This window comes from Pimephales promelas, chromosome 2 (assembly GCF_988280905.1).
Source record: "Pimephales promelas chromosome 2, fPimPro1.hap1.1, whole genome shotgun sequence".
In the NCBI taxonomy this organism is placed as follows: Eukaryota; Metazoa; Chordata; class Actinopteri; order Cypriniformes; family Leuciscidae; genus Pimephales; species Pimephales promelas.
Genome location: NC_142770.1, coordinates 5,229,189 through 5,250,824, shown reverse-complemented (window position 1 = coordinate 5,250,824; position 21,636 = coordinate 5,229,189). Strand labels below are relative to the sequence as shown.

Sequence of the window (21,636 nt, the reverse complement as noted above, 5' to 3'; positions counted from 1 at the left end):
GTATAGTGTGTATTTATTGTCCCTTCGAGGGCTATTTTTTATTGCAGTATCTAACAAAAATAAAAAATATACAGAGTCATTTACAGTGAAAGACATAATACAATTATACATACAGGTAAAGATAATGATAATGCAAATAATAATGCATATAATACAAATTGCATTAAATATGCAATATAATAAGAATAAGTAAAACGCATTTTTGTTTTAATGTGAATTAATGGCTAAACTAACAAAAGCCAACAAGGTAGCTAAAAAAATAAATAGCAAAAAAAAAGTGTGATATTAAAGAATAAAAGGTAAATACATATATAAAATAGGCTAATAATGAAACATATAATAAAATAGGCTATAGTTGATGTATGATAGGCTACACCGAAATCTCTCTCTCTCTCTCTCTCTCTCTCTCTCTCTCTCTCTCTCTCTCTCTCTCTCTCTCAAAAAAAATGGTCGGGTCATATAGACAGTGATGCTCAGACAGACAGTAGGGCACTTGGATGGAGGCTTCGTCGCAGTGTGCACCGTTCAGCGTTCATTCCTGACGTGTCTGTCTACATCTAAACCAACCCACAGGACTGGACGGAAGGGGACTATAGCTATAACTTACAACCCGACACTTTATCTGATATGGATACGCATGCCGTGCTGCATTAATTAGCCTAGAGAGGGGGACATTTTAGTGATGCCAACATCCAGAGAGCATCTGTGTTGCCGTTAACAGCGCGCGTGCTGAAGTTGGATTGCGGATCGCTTATTGTATCGAGCTTGAAACACGATCTGAGCCGTTTTGACACCGCGGATGTGTCTAGTGTTGTGAATAGATGTGAAGACATTCTCTTTACATCGAGCGATGCGTTTCAGTTGTCCATAACACCTTGTAGGGATGCATGCAAATAAATTACAGTAGTTATAAGGGGAAGCGTTATCATCACGTTTGTTTTTTCTGTCATTTGCGCTGAATCGACTGGAGGATACGGACAATGAATTGACGATACTCAACTACGGAGTTGTTTCATTGAAGATCCCGGGGACATCGGAGCTAATATATCTGTGACAGTTCGTGTTATTGGTTGATTTCTTCAAACTGTTCTTTTATCGCTAATTTGAGAAGGGTAATGCGCTTAATGTGGTTTTATGTGGAAATGTGATTTAAAATGACCAAATTATCCTGAATTCATCTTAGATCTACAAACGTAAGTTTAGATTTGGTAGAAGAAGGTCCCATTTCACTTTACAGTGCAGAAACTTGCTGGACCACTGGACCACCATCGTGAAGATGTTGCAAGGATTGTTGCAACTGCTTTCTGTCTACCAGGTTCATTTATGCTTGTAAAGATCAACTGACCATCTAAGGGCGTAAATTCCTTAAATATCTCCTGCTTCATCCAGTGATTTTGTAAACTTCGAGAACCATGGATATTAAAGCCGAGTCTGATGATAACCTGGACTGTGAGCAGCCCGCACCCATTGAAGTTTTTGCCAGCAGGTCCACTCTCCATGGCATCTCACATATGTTCAGTTATGAACGCCAGTACATCAAACGATGCCTCTGGATCATCTTTTTCTTGGGCTCTTTTTCGTTCCTGGTGCTTGTTTGCGCTGACCGCATCAAGTTTTACTTTCAGTATCCTCATGTCACCAAGCTGGACGAGATCTCAGCACCACTGATGGCGTTTCCTGCCGTCACCTTCTGCAACCTGAACTCTTTCCGCTTCGGCCGCGTGACGCGCAACGACCTGTACCACGCGGGCGAGCTGCTCGCGCTTTTAAACGGCAGGTGAGTTATGTATCCTGTAAAACATTTTAAATGTAGAAAATCATTAGAAAATGACGAACGTATAAGGAGATAACGAAACATTTTCTCAGAATAGTTAGTCTTTTGACTCTTTTGACGCTAAATTGGGCATGCGTGTTGTTGTTGACGGATAGTCATGTTCATTCTTTTTAAACAAAGGATTGTTCCAAAGCGGCTTTACAGTGATAATAGGAAATAATAACATAGCACACACCACGGAGACGTTTAGCTATCTATTTTTTAGAGTGTGCTCATTTGCAATACGTCTATAGGACGTTTCCTGTCAGATATCAAATAGACGTTTTGAAGATGTCTAATATTTAGAATGTTTAATATTTAGAATGTATGTAAAACAGACGTCTATCAGATGCTTGTTTCCCAGATTAAGTAATCTTTAACAGACATCTTGCAGACGTACGTGTGCTTTTTACAACTACAGTATCTAATATTTTTAGAACAACATTGAAAAACTAAAAAAAAGTGCACCAAGCAAAATTTGTTGTAGTTATAATGAAAGGTCAGAAATAATTTTGAATGGTTGTTGCTGCTGTCATTTTGTTTGTTTGTTTGTCACGAATTTGTGAAAATGGTCATGCACATAAATGTTTTCAGTCTATAGGTGCATTTCACAAAGTGTTATCGCCGTGAATAATACAGCGTTTGAATTTACTTTTGCGGATGCGTGTGAAGGGCGTTCATTTTGACAACATTGTAAAGGAAAAACTTTTCCGGTTTTAATACTTTGTTGTCATGTAAACGCGGCCTTAGTTTCAAAATTCAATTCAGAAAACATGTTAAAGGAGTAGTTCACTTTTTTAAAAAAACTTTTGCTGATAATTTACTCACCCCCATGTCATCCAAGATATCCACGTCTTTCTTTCTTCAGTCGAAAAGAAATTAAGGTTTTTGATGAAAACATTCAGGGATTTTCTCCATATAATGCACTTCATTGGGAACCAAATGGTTCAAGGTCGAAATGAGAGTTTTAGTGCAGCTTTAAACGACACCAGACGATTAATAAGGATCTTATCTAGGACCCTTCGAGTCATGACTCGAAAAAAGATTTGTTCATTTTAATGAACAGGTGAGTCACGAACGCTCATCACAGAACAGAGCAAGGCGAGCATTTGTGCTTTTTATTTTTTTTTAAATGAGCGATCGTTTCGCTAGATAAGACCCTTACTCATCGTCTGGTGTCGTTTAAAGCCCTTTGAAGCTGCACTGAAACTCTCATTTGGACCTTGAACCGTTTGGTTCCCACTGAAGTCCATTATATAGAGAAAATCCTGGAATGTTTTCATCAAAAAACTTAATTTCTTTTCGACTGAAGAAAGAAAGACATGGACATCTTGAATGACATGGGGGTGAGTAAATTATCAGCAAAAGTTTTTTTTTTAAAGTGAACTACTCATTTAACAATTTTCACTAATATGTTAATTCGCTAATTCCAACAGAATAATGTATCCATTATTATTAATTGATAGTTTAGTTCCCTATTTGAGCTTTTTCTTAACTTTTCTATTGGATTTATGAGAACAGAGACATTCAAAGTTTAAGGACCTGCTAACTTTACTTTTAAGAGGTTAAAGGTCATATTTTGAATATTATTATTCACTGATATTATGCAAAGTTTAAGGAATTTATATATTTGTGAACTGGATGTGGATTCATCATTTGATGAGGTTTGTCTCAAAGGTCTCATAGAAAGTCTGAGAAAAACAGTTTATCCTTTATTTATTTACTGTTGTTTATTTCATTTTTAAGCTCCTTTGAGAACGCCCTTTGTTGTTGACAGAGACAAATTATATCTGTTTTATCTCAAGGTTTAAGTCAGTATGATTTTCTAAAATCGGACTATTGTGTTTTAGAGTTTGACAATGGGAGTTGAAAATGTAAGCTGTAAACATTCTGCCCCGTTGAAAATGAGAGGAGAGAGAGCGTCGACTTGAAAAATGTTTTCATCCCCTCAGGTGTTGAAAGCCCGGCGAGGGCTGAAGAAGTGAATCATCATTGATTCGACGTAACTGATAACACCATGTGTTGTGCTTGTGGCGAATGTGCATCCATTAGAGAAGCAGAAGTTCTGCTCAGAGTTTGGATTCTTCTCTCAGGACTGCGGTCGGAGCCCATCCAGAACTCATTGAACACATCAGTGTCTCTATTGGCAGTACAATCTGGCTCATCGCTTTTCAATAACAACACATTTGGACGGAATAAATAATTGATGCCAGGTTTAGATTTCCGTTGAAAAGCCATGCTTGACTAATATTCGCTTTGCTAGATTACGTATTTTGGGCGTATATTGCATTTGAAGGCTTTCTGATGTTTATCCTTGAATAAACAACTTGCATGTCAATGCCAGATTGAAACAGTTTGGTCTGTTAATATAAGCATTTAGAGGTCTACTACTATGAGCCAAGTTTACAGGGAGTAAGCACAAGGAGAGTTTCTGCTTCTGAGTGCAGATTTTGGTGTCTTGGTAAATTGTTTTGTGGAGACAAATATTGAGATCTTTTTCTCAGGAGAAACATAAGCTAGGGGATTTTTAGCAAACATCTCCCACTGCTCTCCAAGAGAAACATCTGAAAGGTCTTAGTTGTGGATTTTAGTGTTAGTTGAGTGAATTAAATGGCATTACAATTTTTTATTTGAAGCACATCAGTCAGTCATTCACATCTTTTCCTCTACAAAGACATCGCTAAGGAAATATGACTACAGATGGCACATAGCAACCAATTGGGAACCAAATCGCCATGGGAACTGTGAGAGCATCTATGCAAAGTTTCCATTACTCACAGCCAACAATGTTACTTAATGACTAATTTGCATACTATCCTTTCTAAACTGTATGCAAAATTAGAGTAAGTGAAATCCAAATCATTGCACATTGAATACAGTATACAGAGTTGAGAGTACACCAGATTGTGAACTGCTTTTTCTGCTTGCTTTTTTTGGTTGCAGTCAAGTGTATAATAATATTATTTTTTTAAGGCAGTGAATTTAGCTAGATTGATTCTAATGCTTGCATGCAAACACAAACTTTTTGCTGCTTGTTCAAATTGCTTGGTTAAAATGAGCTTAAGCATCACAAATGCTATACATTTTGTCCAAACTTCTGCTTAAATATATGTAAAATGTAAGTTTACTGAATCGGTTTGTGTTGGATTAAATGAATGATTTGTGTTGCGTTAACTGAAACTGGGTGGTGCTTGTTAGTTCCCAGCATGCTTTGCATATGGTTGAATTAAGAGAGAATAAATGTTGAAATTAGGTGTTATTTTTTTATAATTTTTTTTGTTGTTGTTGAGAAAATTAGGAAATTTGAAGGCTTGATAGTGTGTAATTGTGTTTAATGTTCAATTAGACCCATTTAAATTACAGTGGGTTACCATTGTGGAGAAGAGTGGAGCATTTGGATAGTCTGTGGACTGATTCAATAACAATTAATTAAGTGTTGTGACTGAAAGAGCATACAAGTCTTAGCATTTAAGATAATAACAAGTGCTATTGATAGCGAATAGTTGGCTATAGTATAGAATTTCAATTGTGTGACACTAAAATAAGTGAAATTATATTGAATGAATGAATATATGAATTTGAATATCTGATTCATTTCAGGCAGCCTTTCAAAATTCACTTTCAGACCACTTAATTGGGTCACTTAAAATGACTCAATTCCATGATGTTGAAGTTACGTGAATACATTTTTTTAGTTTTTTTTTTTACTTAATTGGTTCATGTGTGACCAATATACACTATCAAATCATGTAAATCAACTTTTTTTTTCAGTGTGTACAACTTTCGTTAAAATTGGTTTTATTCCGATTGATGAATCCAAACGTAGTGTTTATATGACTGCTAAATAAAATAATCAGGTTGATGTGCGCGTTTACATGTCACAAGCTTCAAATCGGATTCGTTTTTTTTAACAGGCCACACTTTTCTCCTATATGGCTGCTTTTCTTTGTTTTATGTGGCTGTGGCAAGTGGTTTTCCGAAGTAGCCACTCAGCGTTTTCACTAGGGCTGGGTAAAAATATCGATTCATCAATGCATTGCAATTTTTTGCTTCTCAATTCAATATCGATTCATCAAATCCTATGAATCGATTCAGCCATCCAGGCCAGTGGCGGCGCTGTGGGCTACACTCTAGTGAGAGCGTTCTGCGTTGTACAAGTCGCGCTTTAGCCCTTAGCAAAACAGCGCGATGACGGACAGCAGCTGCACTCCGTTCAAGCCTGATTCAAGACTGCACCGCCAACATTAAAAGCCGACGTTTGGGCTCATTTTGGATTCCACTGTAAGCCGGGAACTATGGAAGCTTGTTTCCGCCACAGAATGGAAAATAAAAAAGGTAATTGCGACTTTTTATCTCACAATTCTGACTTTTTTTTCTCACAATTGGGAGTTTACCTCTCGCAATTCTGACTTTATTTCTCAGAATTGCAAGATATAAAGTCAGAATTGCGAGATATAAAGTCACAATTGCGTGATATAAAGTCGCAATTGGGTGTTATAAAGTCAGAAATGCATGATATAAAGTCAGAATTGCGTGATATAGTCAGAAATGCATGATATAAAGTCTATGAGATATAAACTTCTGAGAGGGAAAAAGGTTAGTATTTTTTCCCCCTTAGAATTGGCCTGATAACTCGCAATTGCTGTTAAGTGTGATCAGCTATTAGGTGTTATTGTTTACAAAATTATAATTAGAATATAATATTGCACTTTTTTGAGTATGCACATTTTGTGCTTCTGTTTACATTTCTTTTATAACTTGAATGTATAGGAAGAAAGAAATATACTTTCTACTACTTTGTTACTTGCACTTTAGAGGTGTTGTTAAAGCACTGTACAGTGCTTGTCACAGTTGTGTTTGAATTCAACACATACAATATTGTAAATTTTTATTCTGCTGAATAAACCATGACAGGAAACAAACATGCTGGGGTCAATTTGTTCTTTAACATTGGTAAAACTGCGCACATTACTTAAAAAATATACTCAGGCACTTAATTACTTGTGTATTTACTTATTATTGAATCGATATCGAAGTTAATAAGTCAATATTGAATCGAATCGAAATCGAATCGAATCGAAGCCTCAAGAATTGAAATCGAATCGAATTGTGAAATACCTAACAATACCCAGCCCTAGTTTTCACAGACCACAATTTTGCCATCGATACTATTGGAAAAACTGCCATATGGATATTTTTTAATATTATCTCATAATTTGGCAGCAAGTATTCCTGTCACTTTAAAACTTGATGCACGGATCCATTATACTGTTACATGTGTTTTATTTCTAAACTATTTACGTTCACTTTAGTGTTGTCAAAAAGTACCAACTTTTTTACACTTTCAAACCCTTCCGTGTGCTCTCAAACACTCCCGTGCGTTGATTATTGTAGCCAATCACAGACGTATCCAATAAGCGTTTTAACACAATGGCCAATCAGAGGTCTTTATGATTCCACGCTCATTTATGATGATCAGCGCTCAAAGCGGCACAATTTTAAAAATTTCAGTACCGACTTGGTAACGAAGTCGGTACTTTTGACAAGTTCACTTTACATTACTGTCTGTGTTAACGTGAATACTCACTATGGCATTTTGACATTATTTGGTGTGTATTTGACTGTTTAAGCGCAATAAGCAGCGAAAAATAACTCGATTTAGTACTGAGAGACGGCTTTATGTGCGCATGCTTTTGGTGTGAACACAAAATATGTCGGAATGAGTAAAATTATGGACAATCCCGCGCCGAAATTCAAGCCCTGTAACACCAACAATATTCATCTGGAGCAAATGAAAGTGACTGGAGTGAGTGAGAAGAGGAGGGTTTTTGTGCCCCTCGCTGTCAGAGAGATCAGATATATCGTGGATCTGATTCTACGGAAAATGAGTGTCGGAAAAGTTAGATATTTCAATATCGATATGTATATATACATTGCACTTGATTTATTGTTTCAGATCCCTTTTTAAAAGACTATATATAAAATTCAGTAGACACTCCACTGCTGAAATCCACCCACATTTTGCGGGTGTAAATGTCAAGCCTTGCACCTAATGTAATGTCGCAGAATCTCCCAGTATATTTACAATATGCTCAAAACATATGTTCTTGTTACTTGTATGTATTTATGTTCTCAAGTATGCGAATTGGGATGCAACCAGCCTAAGCTGCAGTATTGATGCTGTTGTTTGAAGATCTAACACTGCTCTTGATGTGGCCTCGAGTAAGATGCAGTGACAGCTCAGGCCGATAGTTATTGTGGCGTGACAGGCAGAACTTTCCAGCTTTATTCTCTCTGGGATTCATTAGCAGATGTCATCACAGCTCCATTGAGTCTATTAGAGAAGCTTCACTGACAAGCACTTCACATTCACAAGCAAAGCAAAAGTGATACTCTTAAATTTAACATGCCCTCAGCGTATCGTAGTCTGTCACATCTGAGCAGCGTTATATATGTTAATGATTGCAGATACACTTTATATAAGAGTACAGTATCTGGATCTGTACCTGTACCCTTTTTAATTTATGTTTTGAATGTGTTGAACACGTTTTAGTTCAGTTTCCTGTGTTTACCGTTCGTTGGTTTTTCGTTGATTGGCTTGTTTGTGTATTAAAGTTCTGTTTCTTTCAGTTTATTGTCTGTTCTCGTCGCTTTTACTTGGTTGTTCATGTTGACTATCAATTTGTTTGGAGTTTTATGTTAATAAAATCTTAACGATTAGATTCTGCAGTTTTCTTATCCTCGACAGTAATAGTGATTCTGTATTTATTATTAAGTGAGGTCACTGTCATTATAATTTGAAACATTTGTCTCTATACACTGACTGCATGCTATATATTTGTTTAAAGAGTAGAAACTACACTATCTACAGTGCAGTGTGCTGTAGACACGTGACCTGGAAGAATCTGGATGTCAGTGAGTGACATTTGGATCATCTAATTCTCATCAGTTCTATTCTCATCTCATTCTAAGATCCTTTAAAGACACCGACTCTTCTTCAAAGAACGTTGGATCTGTGTCATCTTCATAAGGCTCAGATGAAATCAGTGGATCTGTGCTTCTTTCAGATTTTGTCTTCAGACGTGTCTTTGTGGTTAAACACCCAGAGGATTTCAATTTATTTATTTAAAGGGGTACTTCAGGACTAAGCATTCAGCTTTGTATTTGTAGGAAACCTGTAGTATTTTCAAATTACCGTGCTTTCCACCCTCATATCCCCCTGAGACGATAGATTTTTGTTTTTTTTTCAGTTTTCGGTCTTTCCCGCATGTTCTCAACCCGCCCATAGAGGGCGATCTCACTCACAGAATGAACACACTTGCTGCGTCCCAATTCGCTTACTTATACTACGCCCTAAAAGTATGTACTCTTTTTGTGAGGAAAAAGTATGTAGCAAGTATATTGAGTATGTAGCAAAAGAGTAGGCAAGCTTTGGGAAATACTATCACGTCATCTTTAACGGACAGCTCCGTTATAACTCCGATGTAAACTGCCCTGTCAATCATCTTGTCACAGTTAAAATCCTCCATTCTATCTAATTTTATTTCCTACTGTTTCGGAGAGCACGTTCATCTGCCAGTTGTGGGTCTTTCATGCTCTCCTCGTGTTTGCAATTTGAATATAATGATGCATTTAAAACGTAATGGCTAAACGTGTCTTTACAAAAGTTCACAATGCTGCTGCAAATGCAATATAATGTAGACAACATTGAATAAATTCATTTTCGTCAGGTTAGATACTGATAATTAATCACTCAAAGCTCTTTATCTAAACCTCTCTACACAACCGTCCTCCGTATCGACTACGTGTCTGTAGTTTTTTAACACTTTTTACTCGTGTTTGTAGTTCTAACCGAATCCTCGTCCAACGCGCAATGGTTTGTGGGCAATATCAGCCGTTAGAGTGTGCATCGATCTACACTTCGGATTCTGACCGGAAAAAGTAGACCATCCGGGTATCTTTGAAACACTCATTTCAACATACTACGATTTGGGACGCACTAATTCTATTTTCGAATACTATTTAGGACGGATAGTATGCGAATTGGGACGCAGCAATAGTGTCAGCCATCTTTTTTTGGAAGCTAAGCTAGCAGGCTCTTGTTCTGTGGAGAAAGCTGAGTAGTCGGGGTTTGTTTCCATCCTCTTTTTCCCGGACATGTCCGGCCGTCGAATTCCGGGATTTCTGCAGTCGCCATTCATTGTTTACATGCACAGCTTTTGTTTCAATCTAACTGAATTCATTCCGATAGGTGAATCTGAATGTAGTGTTTAGATGAACGCTAAACAAGTGATCGGTTGATGTGCGTTTTAACAGAAATTTAAGAAAATTCCCGCTCCTCCGTGAGCGATACGAGACCGGTGCGTCTCACAGGTGTCGCTCATTGGTAATCACTCCACCAACGTTCTCCCGCGGCCCTCACTCGTCCCGCTCGCCACAGTAAACAATGAATGGCAACTGTAGTACGCAAAGCCGAATCCCGGACATTTTGGGCGATCTCGAAATCACAGAGACTCACTAGTAGCCTAGACTTGTTGTTTAACGACCGCGCTCTGTTACCGGTAGGCGTGGCCTCCTAAGGCAGTGAAGCAAGTGCATTCTGGGAATTGTTGTCTTTCATCCACATGAGCCAAAAATACATTTTCTGGCTTTTCTCAGTCTAGAAAGCTCCAAATTCAAAAATAATTTCACATTTCTTCTACATAAATGACCCATTTTTAAATACACATCCATCTTTCCAGAGGTGAAGTATTTCTTTAATTGTTTGCTGACACACAATTAACACCTATGTTCATTTCTGCAAATTTTATAGCTAAATCAGTTCTATTCCAAGTGAAATATATTTAACAGGTGAAGGCTTAATGCCGACAGCCTTGGAGCGGCTTTGAACATTGAAAAGTTCTGAGAATAAAAGGGAAAGAGATTATGTGAAATGAGAGACAGAAAGAGGACAGATTGCATGTTCAAGCTTGAGAGGAAGTGTGGGGTCTTTAAGACCCTAATAATTCGCTATACAAGTACGTGAGCGCACAGGCTTTTAGCTACGCTAGCTCAAATACACATCATGTTGTGTGTTTTGAAATTGATTAATGCAATTTGTAACTCAACTCGAGTGCGTTTTCAGTGTCACCACAAAGGGACGCACCATTAGCATAAACTCTGCCGGTTTTATTTCCAGCTCAACCACTGCCATGAGTCTAAGCAACAGTTTGTTCAGGTGATCGCCTTACTGAACAAGTTAGATAAAATCAGCAAAACTGTTGACGGTTTATAGCCGGCTACAAGAATAAAAACTCTATTGCAGCACTAGAGACATCTGATTGGCCACCACAAAATTTAAGTTTGTAAGTTTGAGGCTGTTAATCTCACATGTTGATCCAAACACAGCTTTATAAGGTTTATCCATAATCATAATCCAAATAACAGGTCAAAACCAAAGGGCAAATCAAGATAGCAACAGCAGAACATCAAGACCATGCGATGTGAAGTCTGTTTTCATACCATCAGCATCTATTTCTCACTTCTTCTTCTTCTGTGCATGTCTCAGAACTGATAGACAACAGCAAGACACTGTTCGATTCCTCGTGACGTGAACACTTCCACCATGTATACATTCCCACAAACACATCTATGCACATAATTCGACTTCACCGGGAAAAAAAGCAATTCCCCGTTACTGTGCTGGCAGGATATTTTTGGCCTATCGATCCGGCGTTCTGTTATGCCCGAGGCTCAGTAAGAGAGAACCGCTGTACAACATATCAGAATGTCACTAGAACAATCTCAATTTTCCAGCACAAGAATCGCGAGCGCGACCCTCGCCCGTCAGCATGTTCTCACATTACACACTGCTGGGGGCTTTCCAAACATCACCTGAAATGTTCTCGAAGACATTGTTTTTAACATGCCAACACAGTTTTATTTCTACATTCTAACAAGGAAAGGTTCTATTAAGATTCTTCAAGGGTTCCGTCAGACACATCACAGGACGAACCTTTTTATGGTTTCACATATGGTTTTAATATTTTAGTGTTAACTCATACATTTTAATTATGTGTTTTTAATTAAGCATCTCGTAAAAATACTTTATCACTAAAAACAAAAATTGAAACCCTTTTAAACATGAAAGTATGCAATCATTTAAGACATTTCTCCATATAGAACCTTTTACGCATAAAGATTTAGTTTAGAACCGCAATAAACGTTTTTTTTTTTCGAAGAGTTGTTGAATTGAGCTGTAAATGTTTTAAAGATAGCATTCAAACTATTTAATGTTTACTTAACTAACACAGTCTCATCCCAAGTCGTCATATAACTGACGTCTTGGGACGTCTTTTGACCATACGTCAATATCCGCCTTTTTAGGGCCCCCTTAAACGTCGGTAGATGGCGTCATACAACTGACGCTTTACCTTTAACGTCAGTTAGGTGGCGGGGTAAGTTTAGGTCTGGGGTAGAGTTAGGATGCGATAACCTCATCTACCGACGTTTAAGGGGGCCCTAAAAAGGCGGATATTGACGTATGGTCAAAAGACGTCCCAAGACGTCAGTTATATGACGTCTTGGGATGAGACTGCGCTGACTTAACCCTACTGTTTCATATTTGATATGCTGATATGATATGATATTTTCTCTAAATTATCAGCATATATACTGGATAAATAAGTATAATCAAAAAATGTAATAATTTCTTCGCCTACTACTTTGGGGCGGGACAAATCTCATTAACCAATCATATCAACACCCACTTTTCACGATCCAATCAAATTCCAAATGAAATCGAGTCCCGCCCTTCATTATTTTACGCTAAATATTTAGTTAATTTTATATACGTATCACATTATGTAAGTTACATTTGTTTCAGTTATCATTTCATAAATGTTTATTTTGCATTTTCATTCTTTTTCGCATTGCGATTTTCATTTATAACGTGCAAAATCGTGCAAAAAATTGCAGTTACAGCTACTTCTGGTTGCAGTTTAATATCCATTGCGGCACTCTACACATGTTTGTGAAAATCAAAAATGTGAATAGTGTGGAAATAGTATTGAATTATGATTTTCTGAGGAACTTTCCCCTAGAATGTAATTAGTCAATTTTATTTTAGTAATATATGCAAATGCGTCTTGTCTGACTGGTTGCAGACCAAGCATTTCAAACAACCATTTGGTGTGTTTGCAAATAACAAAGCAATTGTGCTCCGTGTAACTTCCTGTTGCCATGCGGCGAGTAACTGGTCGTGTGTCCGCTGCGGTAAGAGACCAGGAGCCGAGGGGCTTCAGAGGGATTGGAGGGCTTGACAAGCGGAAGCAATTAACTCGTGTCTCATAAGCCATGTGATAAACAAGGATTTATCCCCATGTAATTAGCACTGTTTGTGAAACCATGCCGGGTCTGTGTTGATATACAGGCCCAGCTATGCTCACCGGCTCCCTGTCATTTCACGCCCTTGCGTCTGGGAAGTGCTGTGATGCTTTGTGCCACTTCACAGCCTGGAAACGGCGACATTAATGCTGGGAGAGCTAAAGAGAGCCGGTGGAAGGACGGTTTCATGGTTGTTTGTTGACAGACTGTATGGTTTCAGAGTTAGGCTGCATGAAAACAAACCAAGTAAACCATGTTTTGGTTACTAGTCCTAAGTATGATGGTGTGTAGGTTTCCCTGCAGACTATTAGCCAAGCAAACTTCAACGGCTAACCTAATATAAATTTCCTCTATATAAAAATTCTGTATTATGCAGGCCAGACAAGTAATTTTGTGAGGTCAATTTGTACAGAAATAATTCGTGCCTCTGCACATATATATTCAAATACGCATACTTATAGACTAAACGCCTGATATGCATGTGCACGCCGTCACCGTTTTCACAGATTCACGATTTTGATCCTTATTTAAACATTTTCCAAAACTCGCACCTTGGAACCTATTTCAATGTTTGCGTTTTCGAGCCAACAAACACTGTTGTCATGGCAATGAACGGCCAGAACACATTACCTATTGTTAAAATGCTTTATAAATAAAGGTAACTTGACTAAATAACTTCAAACATCAGCAATGAACAAAGTCAAGAAAGACAGCAAAGATCCTGAGTAAATGACCATTGAAGATTTGTCTATTTTTTGTCACAACAATGAAAGTCAATGGGGTCCAAAACCAACATGCGACCTCATTTACTTACACCATATGGGCTTTTTAAAAACTATCCCTGACTAGCATAAATCAGCCTTTTTTTGTAAAAGCAGATCCTAATTTGTGAGTGTGAATACAGTGTTTACATGCACCGCATGTGTTTACCACTAAAATGCGCCGCCAAACTACATAATGGGAGAACTATTTTCTAAATGTATTCAAAACATGTTGATAAAATAACCGCATTGTTATCCGCTGTACACTTAAAATCTCTTGGAGGACGTTCAAGATTTCCCAAACAGTTCATTCTCCGAGTTAATGCGCAATAACGGCGCATTTGTTGCGGCGTGACGTTTAATAAAGCCTTGCCACCTCTCCCGTAATCTCCCGTAAGTCTGCAAGAGGAAAACTAACATTTATTCTGAGCATCCACGGCACTGTGAGAGCGATGAGGAAGTTGCTCTGTCGTTTGTTATACCATCTTTGGAAAATTAAAGTGCTTATGGCCCATAATCCAGTTGTGCCTTTCCCAACCCCACTTACAGAGCTTCGTGCTGATTACTTTAGGAGGTTCTGGCAGGACAACATTAAAACTTTACACACACACGCGCGCGCAGAACAGCTGCCGAGGGAGTAGACACAGCACCTTCTTAACTTAGTTGGTCGAATTTCTGGCGGCATCCGCTTCCTGATGACGTCTTCAAGACGTGAGTCTGAATGAAGTTAGCAAGTTAGCAGGGGAAGGTGCAGGAGGCTTGAAGAACCATGTGACCATGGATCTAGCCATGAAGCTTCTCAGTGACTTGTTTTGAGGCACTGGTAAAATGTGCTATTTTGGGCTATTTTGCCTTTCAGAAAACATCTAAAATACTCTAATGAAACGTAGCTACATGCTAAGCTATCAGTGTTTACGCAAATACACTCATTTTGACCTGGAGTGTCCCTCTGCTTTGTAAATAAGCACATTTTGAGCCTAACGGAGAGGAATAGTGCTCGACTCACGCTCACAGGCCTCGCTCGTACGAGCGCTAAGCGAACTGCTCCCAGCAGGCATTTAATAAGAGAGCTGTAACAGGCTGCCGGTCGAAATTCAATATTCTCTAAAGGTGAATAAATCACGGATCGCAGGTCTGTGCCAGATCTCGATGTGTGGTTGCTTAGAGTCTGAAAATATCCAGCCGTCAAAGGAGAGGTGGTGAAGCCGGTGGTCTTAAATTGAGTTAACCTTGAGCTGTGGTCCAGCTAACAGAGCTGTGCTTCTGTTTTTAGCAAAGCCAGATATAAAAAGTGAGGGTAGCAGGTTATCTGGTTAGCAGTGGTCACTCCTACGCTTGAGGAGCCTGAGGCTATTGCTGCTAATAATAATGATATTAACCTTAACCTGAACCAGACCGCCTGTCATCACCTCCTCCTGGTTTGGTGAGGCGCTAACAGTGTTAGCGAGAAGCTGGTAGGAAATCCTCACAGGATCGTGTCCGAGGAACAGTCCATTTCTGGCTGTTTGCCACTTTTATCGAGCGCAGAGAAGTATAGCGAGTCGGAAAAAGAACTTTCACGGATTTGTGTCCGTCTTTATTCTAATGCTCTTAAATTTATAAAATTGCAGAGTAAGAGTTTCCACCAAACTTAAAAAAAATGTAATGAGAACACAGATAGAGTATAGAATATATGATAGCTTTGAACAGGCTGAAGTTGTTGTTGTTAAACACTGTTTTCACTTTTTTTTTTCTAATTTAAAAGTCAAAATTCTCAATTTGCTTGGTAAATATGTTTTTGGTGTTTTCGTGAATGTTTCATTTGTAGTTTCAAAGAAGAACTTTATTTTAAACATTATTTGAAAGAAAAAATGTGGAAAAAAGTTTATCTTTGTAATTCAAAATCAAAACTCAATTTTGACCAGGTAAATCATTTTGACGTCATAATTTTTACTTTGTATCATAATAAAACATTTTTTTACCTCATAAAAATTACTTTTTATTTAATAATTATTAATAAATTATTATTAAGAAATTATTCAATTTTATTATAATTTTAGATTTTTAATTCTTATAATTTCAACTATTTTATGTTATGATTTAGATTTTTGTAAAATTAATTTCTTATCATTTTTTTTAAATCAAAATTTCAATTTTTTATCTTATAATTTAGACTTTTTAATGGTTGAATGATATTGTTAATGCTCCTTAATTGTTAACGTTTAAAAAAAATATTATTCTAAAGAAAAAAAATGAAAAAATTGTCTTTGTAATTTTTATATCTAAAATAAACGTCTTTCCATTTCCTATGATGTCATCAAGGACTCTCGATGAATAAAATCAAGCCCCGCCCCCATACTCTGTTTAGTTAAATAACCTGTAGAAAGTTGTTAATTAAAATGGCATGTGAACAAAGTTTTGTGTTGATGTGAAATATGGCTGTCAGATTGGAATTATAATGATTTAGTTTGAAGGAGAAGATTAACAAGCCACTTATGAAATTCCAGCTAATGAGATTGACTTCAAGCTTGATGAATTCCCCAGCTAATTGACACTATTTGTCTGACTCGTGATGATTAACAGCAGGGGTCTCTACAGGAAGTTCCTTTTGTCATGTGACACCCCTGCCTTGCACTGACAACAATAGATATTCTCGTAGAGACATGCATTAGTTGTGTACATGTGAAGCTGTGTGAGAACAAGAATATGAAGACCAGGTAAACATCTGAATGCTTTTTATAATGTAATGTTCGTTTTAATAGGATAAAAGCAAGAAAAACAGTCGATAATAGAGCGATGTTGAATCAAATGGCAATATTTGTCTTGTACTTTATGATCTTTAAGTCTGTAATGTGTTTAAGTCAGGCTGCCTGAAGCTCTGCATGCGATGTTTGTTGTTGAGATTAGCCGGCGTGATCCACATTGAAGATGTGATGGTATGTCAAATACCTCAGATTACTTTTTAAACCCATCACACAAACCTAGGGGAAATATTTTAGACATCGCACTTTTATAATTCTCAGTTATATATAAACGCCCCCGATGTTTCTTCTTAAAGTCCTGAGGAGGAATAAAAATAGACACAGCAGTTGTCATACAGAGTATAGAGGTTTAAAATGAAGAAGAATCCCATGAAAATATTCATACTGCAAACTCCAATACATGACAAAATTACAGTTATTGCTAAACCCTTTACATTACAATTAAGGTGATATAATCTGACTGATTACTTTTAGATTACTATTGACATAACTCGTTTATCACATTGATTTGAACAGGATAATGCTGTAATACAAAATTACACAGAAAAATATTAAATATTGCATTAAATATTACATTACCTCAGGGTTTCCCAGACATGATGGAACTGCAGAAGTTTTTGAGTTAATAAAAAGCTATTAATTAAATCATATCTTTTAATAAAACAATCAAAATAATACACTTAGGGCCTTCTAAAAAAGAAAATGTCATATGACCATTAACTGACATCTGAGAAACTTTAACTTAATTTCATTTAGAACTAATATAATTATAACATAATTAATGCAATTAATATATGAAGAGTTCAGATGCAAAAGCCTCTAAATGCCATTTGAAATTTTCTTCTAAAATGATCATTTTTATCAAGCTTATATATTCAAGTTCTGTAATTTCACTTAAATGACAATTAATAGGTAATCCTCATTGCAATTTAAGTGAAATTACTGAACTTAAATATACAAGCTTGATAAAAATGACCATTCTAGAAGAAAATTTCAAATGGCACTTAGAGGCTTTTGCATCTGAACTCTTCATATTAATTATAATATATTGGATTTATTATTTTAGACTGTTGTTATATTTATATCATTATAAATATTAATATTATTTATAATGTATTATTCAACACTTTATTTGTAGCACTCTGGGAACAGCCTATTTGTTCTTTTTTTTTCACCTAGGTCTAGCATAGCGTATGACTCTTATTTATGTAGCCAAATCACACACTGGTCACTTTAAAATGTATATATAGTGTGACTATAAAACACATCTGCACCCGACCCGTGTGAGGTCTGTGAGCACGGTCGGCAGGCGTACAATGGAAACCCGTCAAGTGCTCTTGTCCTGGTGGTCAGTGTGGACTCAGAGCTCACTGAACTGACAGCGGCACAGACTAAGAGGATAATGGCCTGGGAGTGAGACTGTGTGTGTGCTGTCACGCCTGTCTCTCTCGAGCCCGTCTGTCCTTCTGTCTCACCACCTCCATTAATCTTTTACTTTGTGCTCCAGCAGCGAGAGGAAACCTGTCTGACAGCTCGTCTTTGTGGCGAGAGGTTCGAGGAAAGAGCAACAGGCGGAGGAGGGCCTGAAGGAAATGAAAGCGGCTCCTTCCAACGGCTGTTTTTAGATGCATTCACGTGTGTTTGCTGTCAAGAAACACCTTATGCTGGAGTGACACGTTTCAATGACTAAACATAACAGTAGCATGTTTTACTTAGTGTAATCAATCCATAAAGTCAAAATATTACCTTTTGAATCTTATGTTGCTTGTCGAACTGATTTTCAGTGCAATATTTGTGTCTTTTTTTATCACAAGGTTAATCTTAGTAAGTGAAAGGATGTTAGCATGCTGTTCTTTGAGGAAGCAGCAATTGGTAGATTGACTGTGATAATGCAGTAGTGTTTGGTATGGAAGCTTGTTACTGCCACAAGGAAAAAAACAAAACATAAAAAAACAAAACAAACAAAAAAACAGGATAAATCTTTTTATCTCACAATTCTTTTTCTTCTCAGAATTGTGATAAATTATAATAAGTTCTAACATCTAAATTGTGAGAGAAAAAAATGTCTGAATCACTTTGCAATTCTGAATTACGATTTTTTTATCTCACAATTATGAGAACAAAATAATTGTGTGATAAAAGACACAATTATATTTTACTTTTTTCATGGCGGAAACAATTAAGCTTACATATGGCGAGCAGGACACTTGTTTACAGGAGTAGTTCACTTTAAAAAAAAAACTTTTGCTGATAATTTACTCACCCCCATGTCATCTGAGATGTCCATGTCTTTCTTTCTTCAATCGAAAAGAAATTAAGGTTTTTGATGAAAACATTCTAGGATTTTTCTCCATAATAAACTTCAATGGGAACCAAAGGGTTCAAGGTTCAAAAGACAGTTTTAGTGCAGCTTCAAAGGGCTTTAAACGATTCCAGACAATGAATAAGGGTCTTATATAGGGAAACATCGCTCATTTAAAAAAACAAAAGCTCAAATGCGCGTCTTGCTCTGTTCTGTGATGCGCGTTCGTGACTCTCCTGTTCGAACTCGGTCATCAAAATGAACAAACCTTTTTTCGTGTCATTTTTGGTTCATTCAACCATAGACATATCTATGCATTCAACGAACGAAATGAACGAGTTGACTCGGGAAAAGATTTGTTCATTTTGATGAACGAGTTCGAATAGGAGAGTCACGAACGCGCATCAACCCCACTGCCTAGCAACCACTTCTGAGGTAAATAAACAACACCCGAGAGGGCCGAGTCTCCTGTTCACCGCGATTTTTTTCCCAAACCTCATATTGTCTGGTGGTAACGACGTTATATCTTTCTCTACTCCTGACACGTCGATGTAGTCTAAAGATGTCGAAAATGCCATTTCTAGTGCTCTTCGAATTAAACGGTCTATTCGCGGTTTAAACTCGCAGTATCGCAGTAAGTTGAGGGTATGTTGTTATATGGAGATTTTAGTGCTGTAACGTTAATACCATGTCCTTTCAAGACTGCATTGTTATTCTCATGAAGTAAAATTATTTTGTAAATAATAAGATGATATTTGGCTATAGACCATTTCTCAAGATGTAAACAACACTGGTCCAGATCCAGATAGCAAACTGACATTGAATCAACGTGGAAATATGACATCGAAACAACGTTGATACATAGTTTTGCTCATCGACTTAACGTTGAACCAACGTCAGACGCGTCATTCTTTCAAAACTAACGGAAAATCAACTTGAAATCAACGCGTTGTTTCAACGTTATGAAAGCAAACCAATTTTCGATTTTCATTTAGCTTTGAAGAATGCCGCGTCTGACGTTGGTTCAACGTTAATTCGATGAGCAAAATCAACGTTGTTTCAATGTCATGACGTCGTTTCCACGTTGATTCAATGTCAGTTTGCTGTCTGGGGAAGCACTTCCTGTTTCAGTTTTTTAACACTACATAAAAGCTGGGATAAATACAACCAACAGAACATTTAAAACTGAATCAAAAAGTTAAACAAACATCTTTAAGATGTTATCTTTACATGTGAAATAAAGAAAACAGTTACAAACTGAAACAGGAAGTTCTTCTGGACCAGTGTTGTTTACATCTTGTGAAATGGTCTATAGCTCTATGTTGTATGTCGTCATATTCAAAATATATTGATATACGCTTTTATTTAAATTATTGATACAATTTCATTGTCAGTATGTGGCCAGAAACCCACAGTGACATGAAATTATTCATACTGCAGCTTCATATGTATTTTAAAACAAACATAATCTCAGCTAATTCCTGCATATGAAATGTGTATACTTTAAAACATTTTGCATTAGAGAGAATTTTTTTTTTTTTTCTAATTCTCATCACGCTCTAGTTCTGGAAGTTTTTAAGAAAAGGTCTGTCAGCATTTTATCTCTTTATTTGTATTGTTTTATCCTCTTAAGAACAGGAAAGTATGAGTGCTATAGACCACGATGACTTCACCATTGTACTTTTTTCTAAAGCTGTTGCCGTTGAGCATTCAGTGCACTAAACTCAACAAGATTTTCTGATTGAATCGTCTTATCTTATCAGGTATGAGATCCGGGATACACACATGGTGGAGGAGAGCGTCATGATGACCCTGAAAGATAAAGCGGACTTCTCCAGCTTCAAGCCTCGTCCCTTCAACATGCGCGAGTTCTACGATCGAACGGGCCACGACATTAAGGAAATGCTCCTGTCCTGCTACTTCAGAGGAGCCGAATGCAGCGCCGAAGACTTCACAGTGGTGAGCGTGAACGCAATCTCTGTTTCAGGTCTTCTGAAGGACGGAATCCGATCGGTGGAGACTGGAATTGTATTAGGTACATTTTGTCCTCCATGTTTATTATACACCAAAGTTTTTATTGCCAAAGTGTTCCAGAGCGAAGTGGACTTGTCATCTTTAGGTCACGCGTTGAGCTCGTACAGTCGCACTGAAGCGAGCTTTGCCGCCTGGTGAGATGGCGAGAGATTATTTTTACCCGTGGGGTCGTATCGATCTGATCCTCTGATAACACCGTGAAGAGGCCTCACTTAAAAGATTCCTTTATTCCCCTGGTGATACTAAGATAAGGTTTCTGGAATGGGTTTATTCATCATCTTGCTGTATGTGATTGATAACAGCCGGAGAGGGAAAGGGTTTTTTTTTACTTGAAGAGCACAAGTATTTGTCTTTGCACTTGTCCTATTTTTTGAGAGGATTTGGCAAATTGGCAATATTTTTTGTAGCACATTGAGCCACTATTTTTTATTCCACTTTTTAACACCTAGGATGGTGTTAGTAAATTGTGGGACAATATTCATTTTTGGGTGAACTATCCCTTTAACTCTTTGAGATCTATTGTCTCCTGTCAAGTCGACTGTGTTTTGAATGGATTTGTTTCTTTTGTAGCATAATGATCTGGTAGCAACACTTTTTTTTAATGCTTAAGCATTTGAGATG

The 21,636-nt window shown here is 37.3% G+C and overlaps 1 protein-coding gene across 1 annotated transcript in view; it reads left to right on the top strand.

Moving 5' to 3' along the window:
• The first annotated feature begins 478 nt into the window (after positions 1-478).
• Positions 479-21,636, top strand: part of asic1b (acid sensing ion channel subunit 1b) — a 197,474-nt gene continuing 176,316 nt past the window's right edge. Inside the window, exons 1-2 of the mRNA XM_039664443.2 lie at positions 479-1,777; positions 20,745-20,940. Coding sequence (XP_039520377.1) covers positions 1,413-1,777; positions 20,745-20,940 — 561 coding nt within the window. The 5' untranslated portion in view covers positions 479-1,412. The remainder of the gene's footprint in view (positions 1,778-20,744; positions 20,941-21,636) is intronic.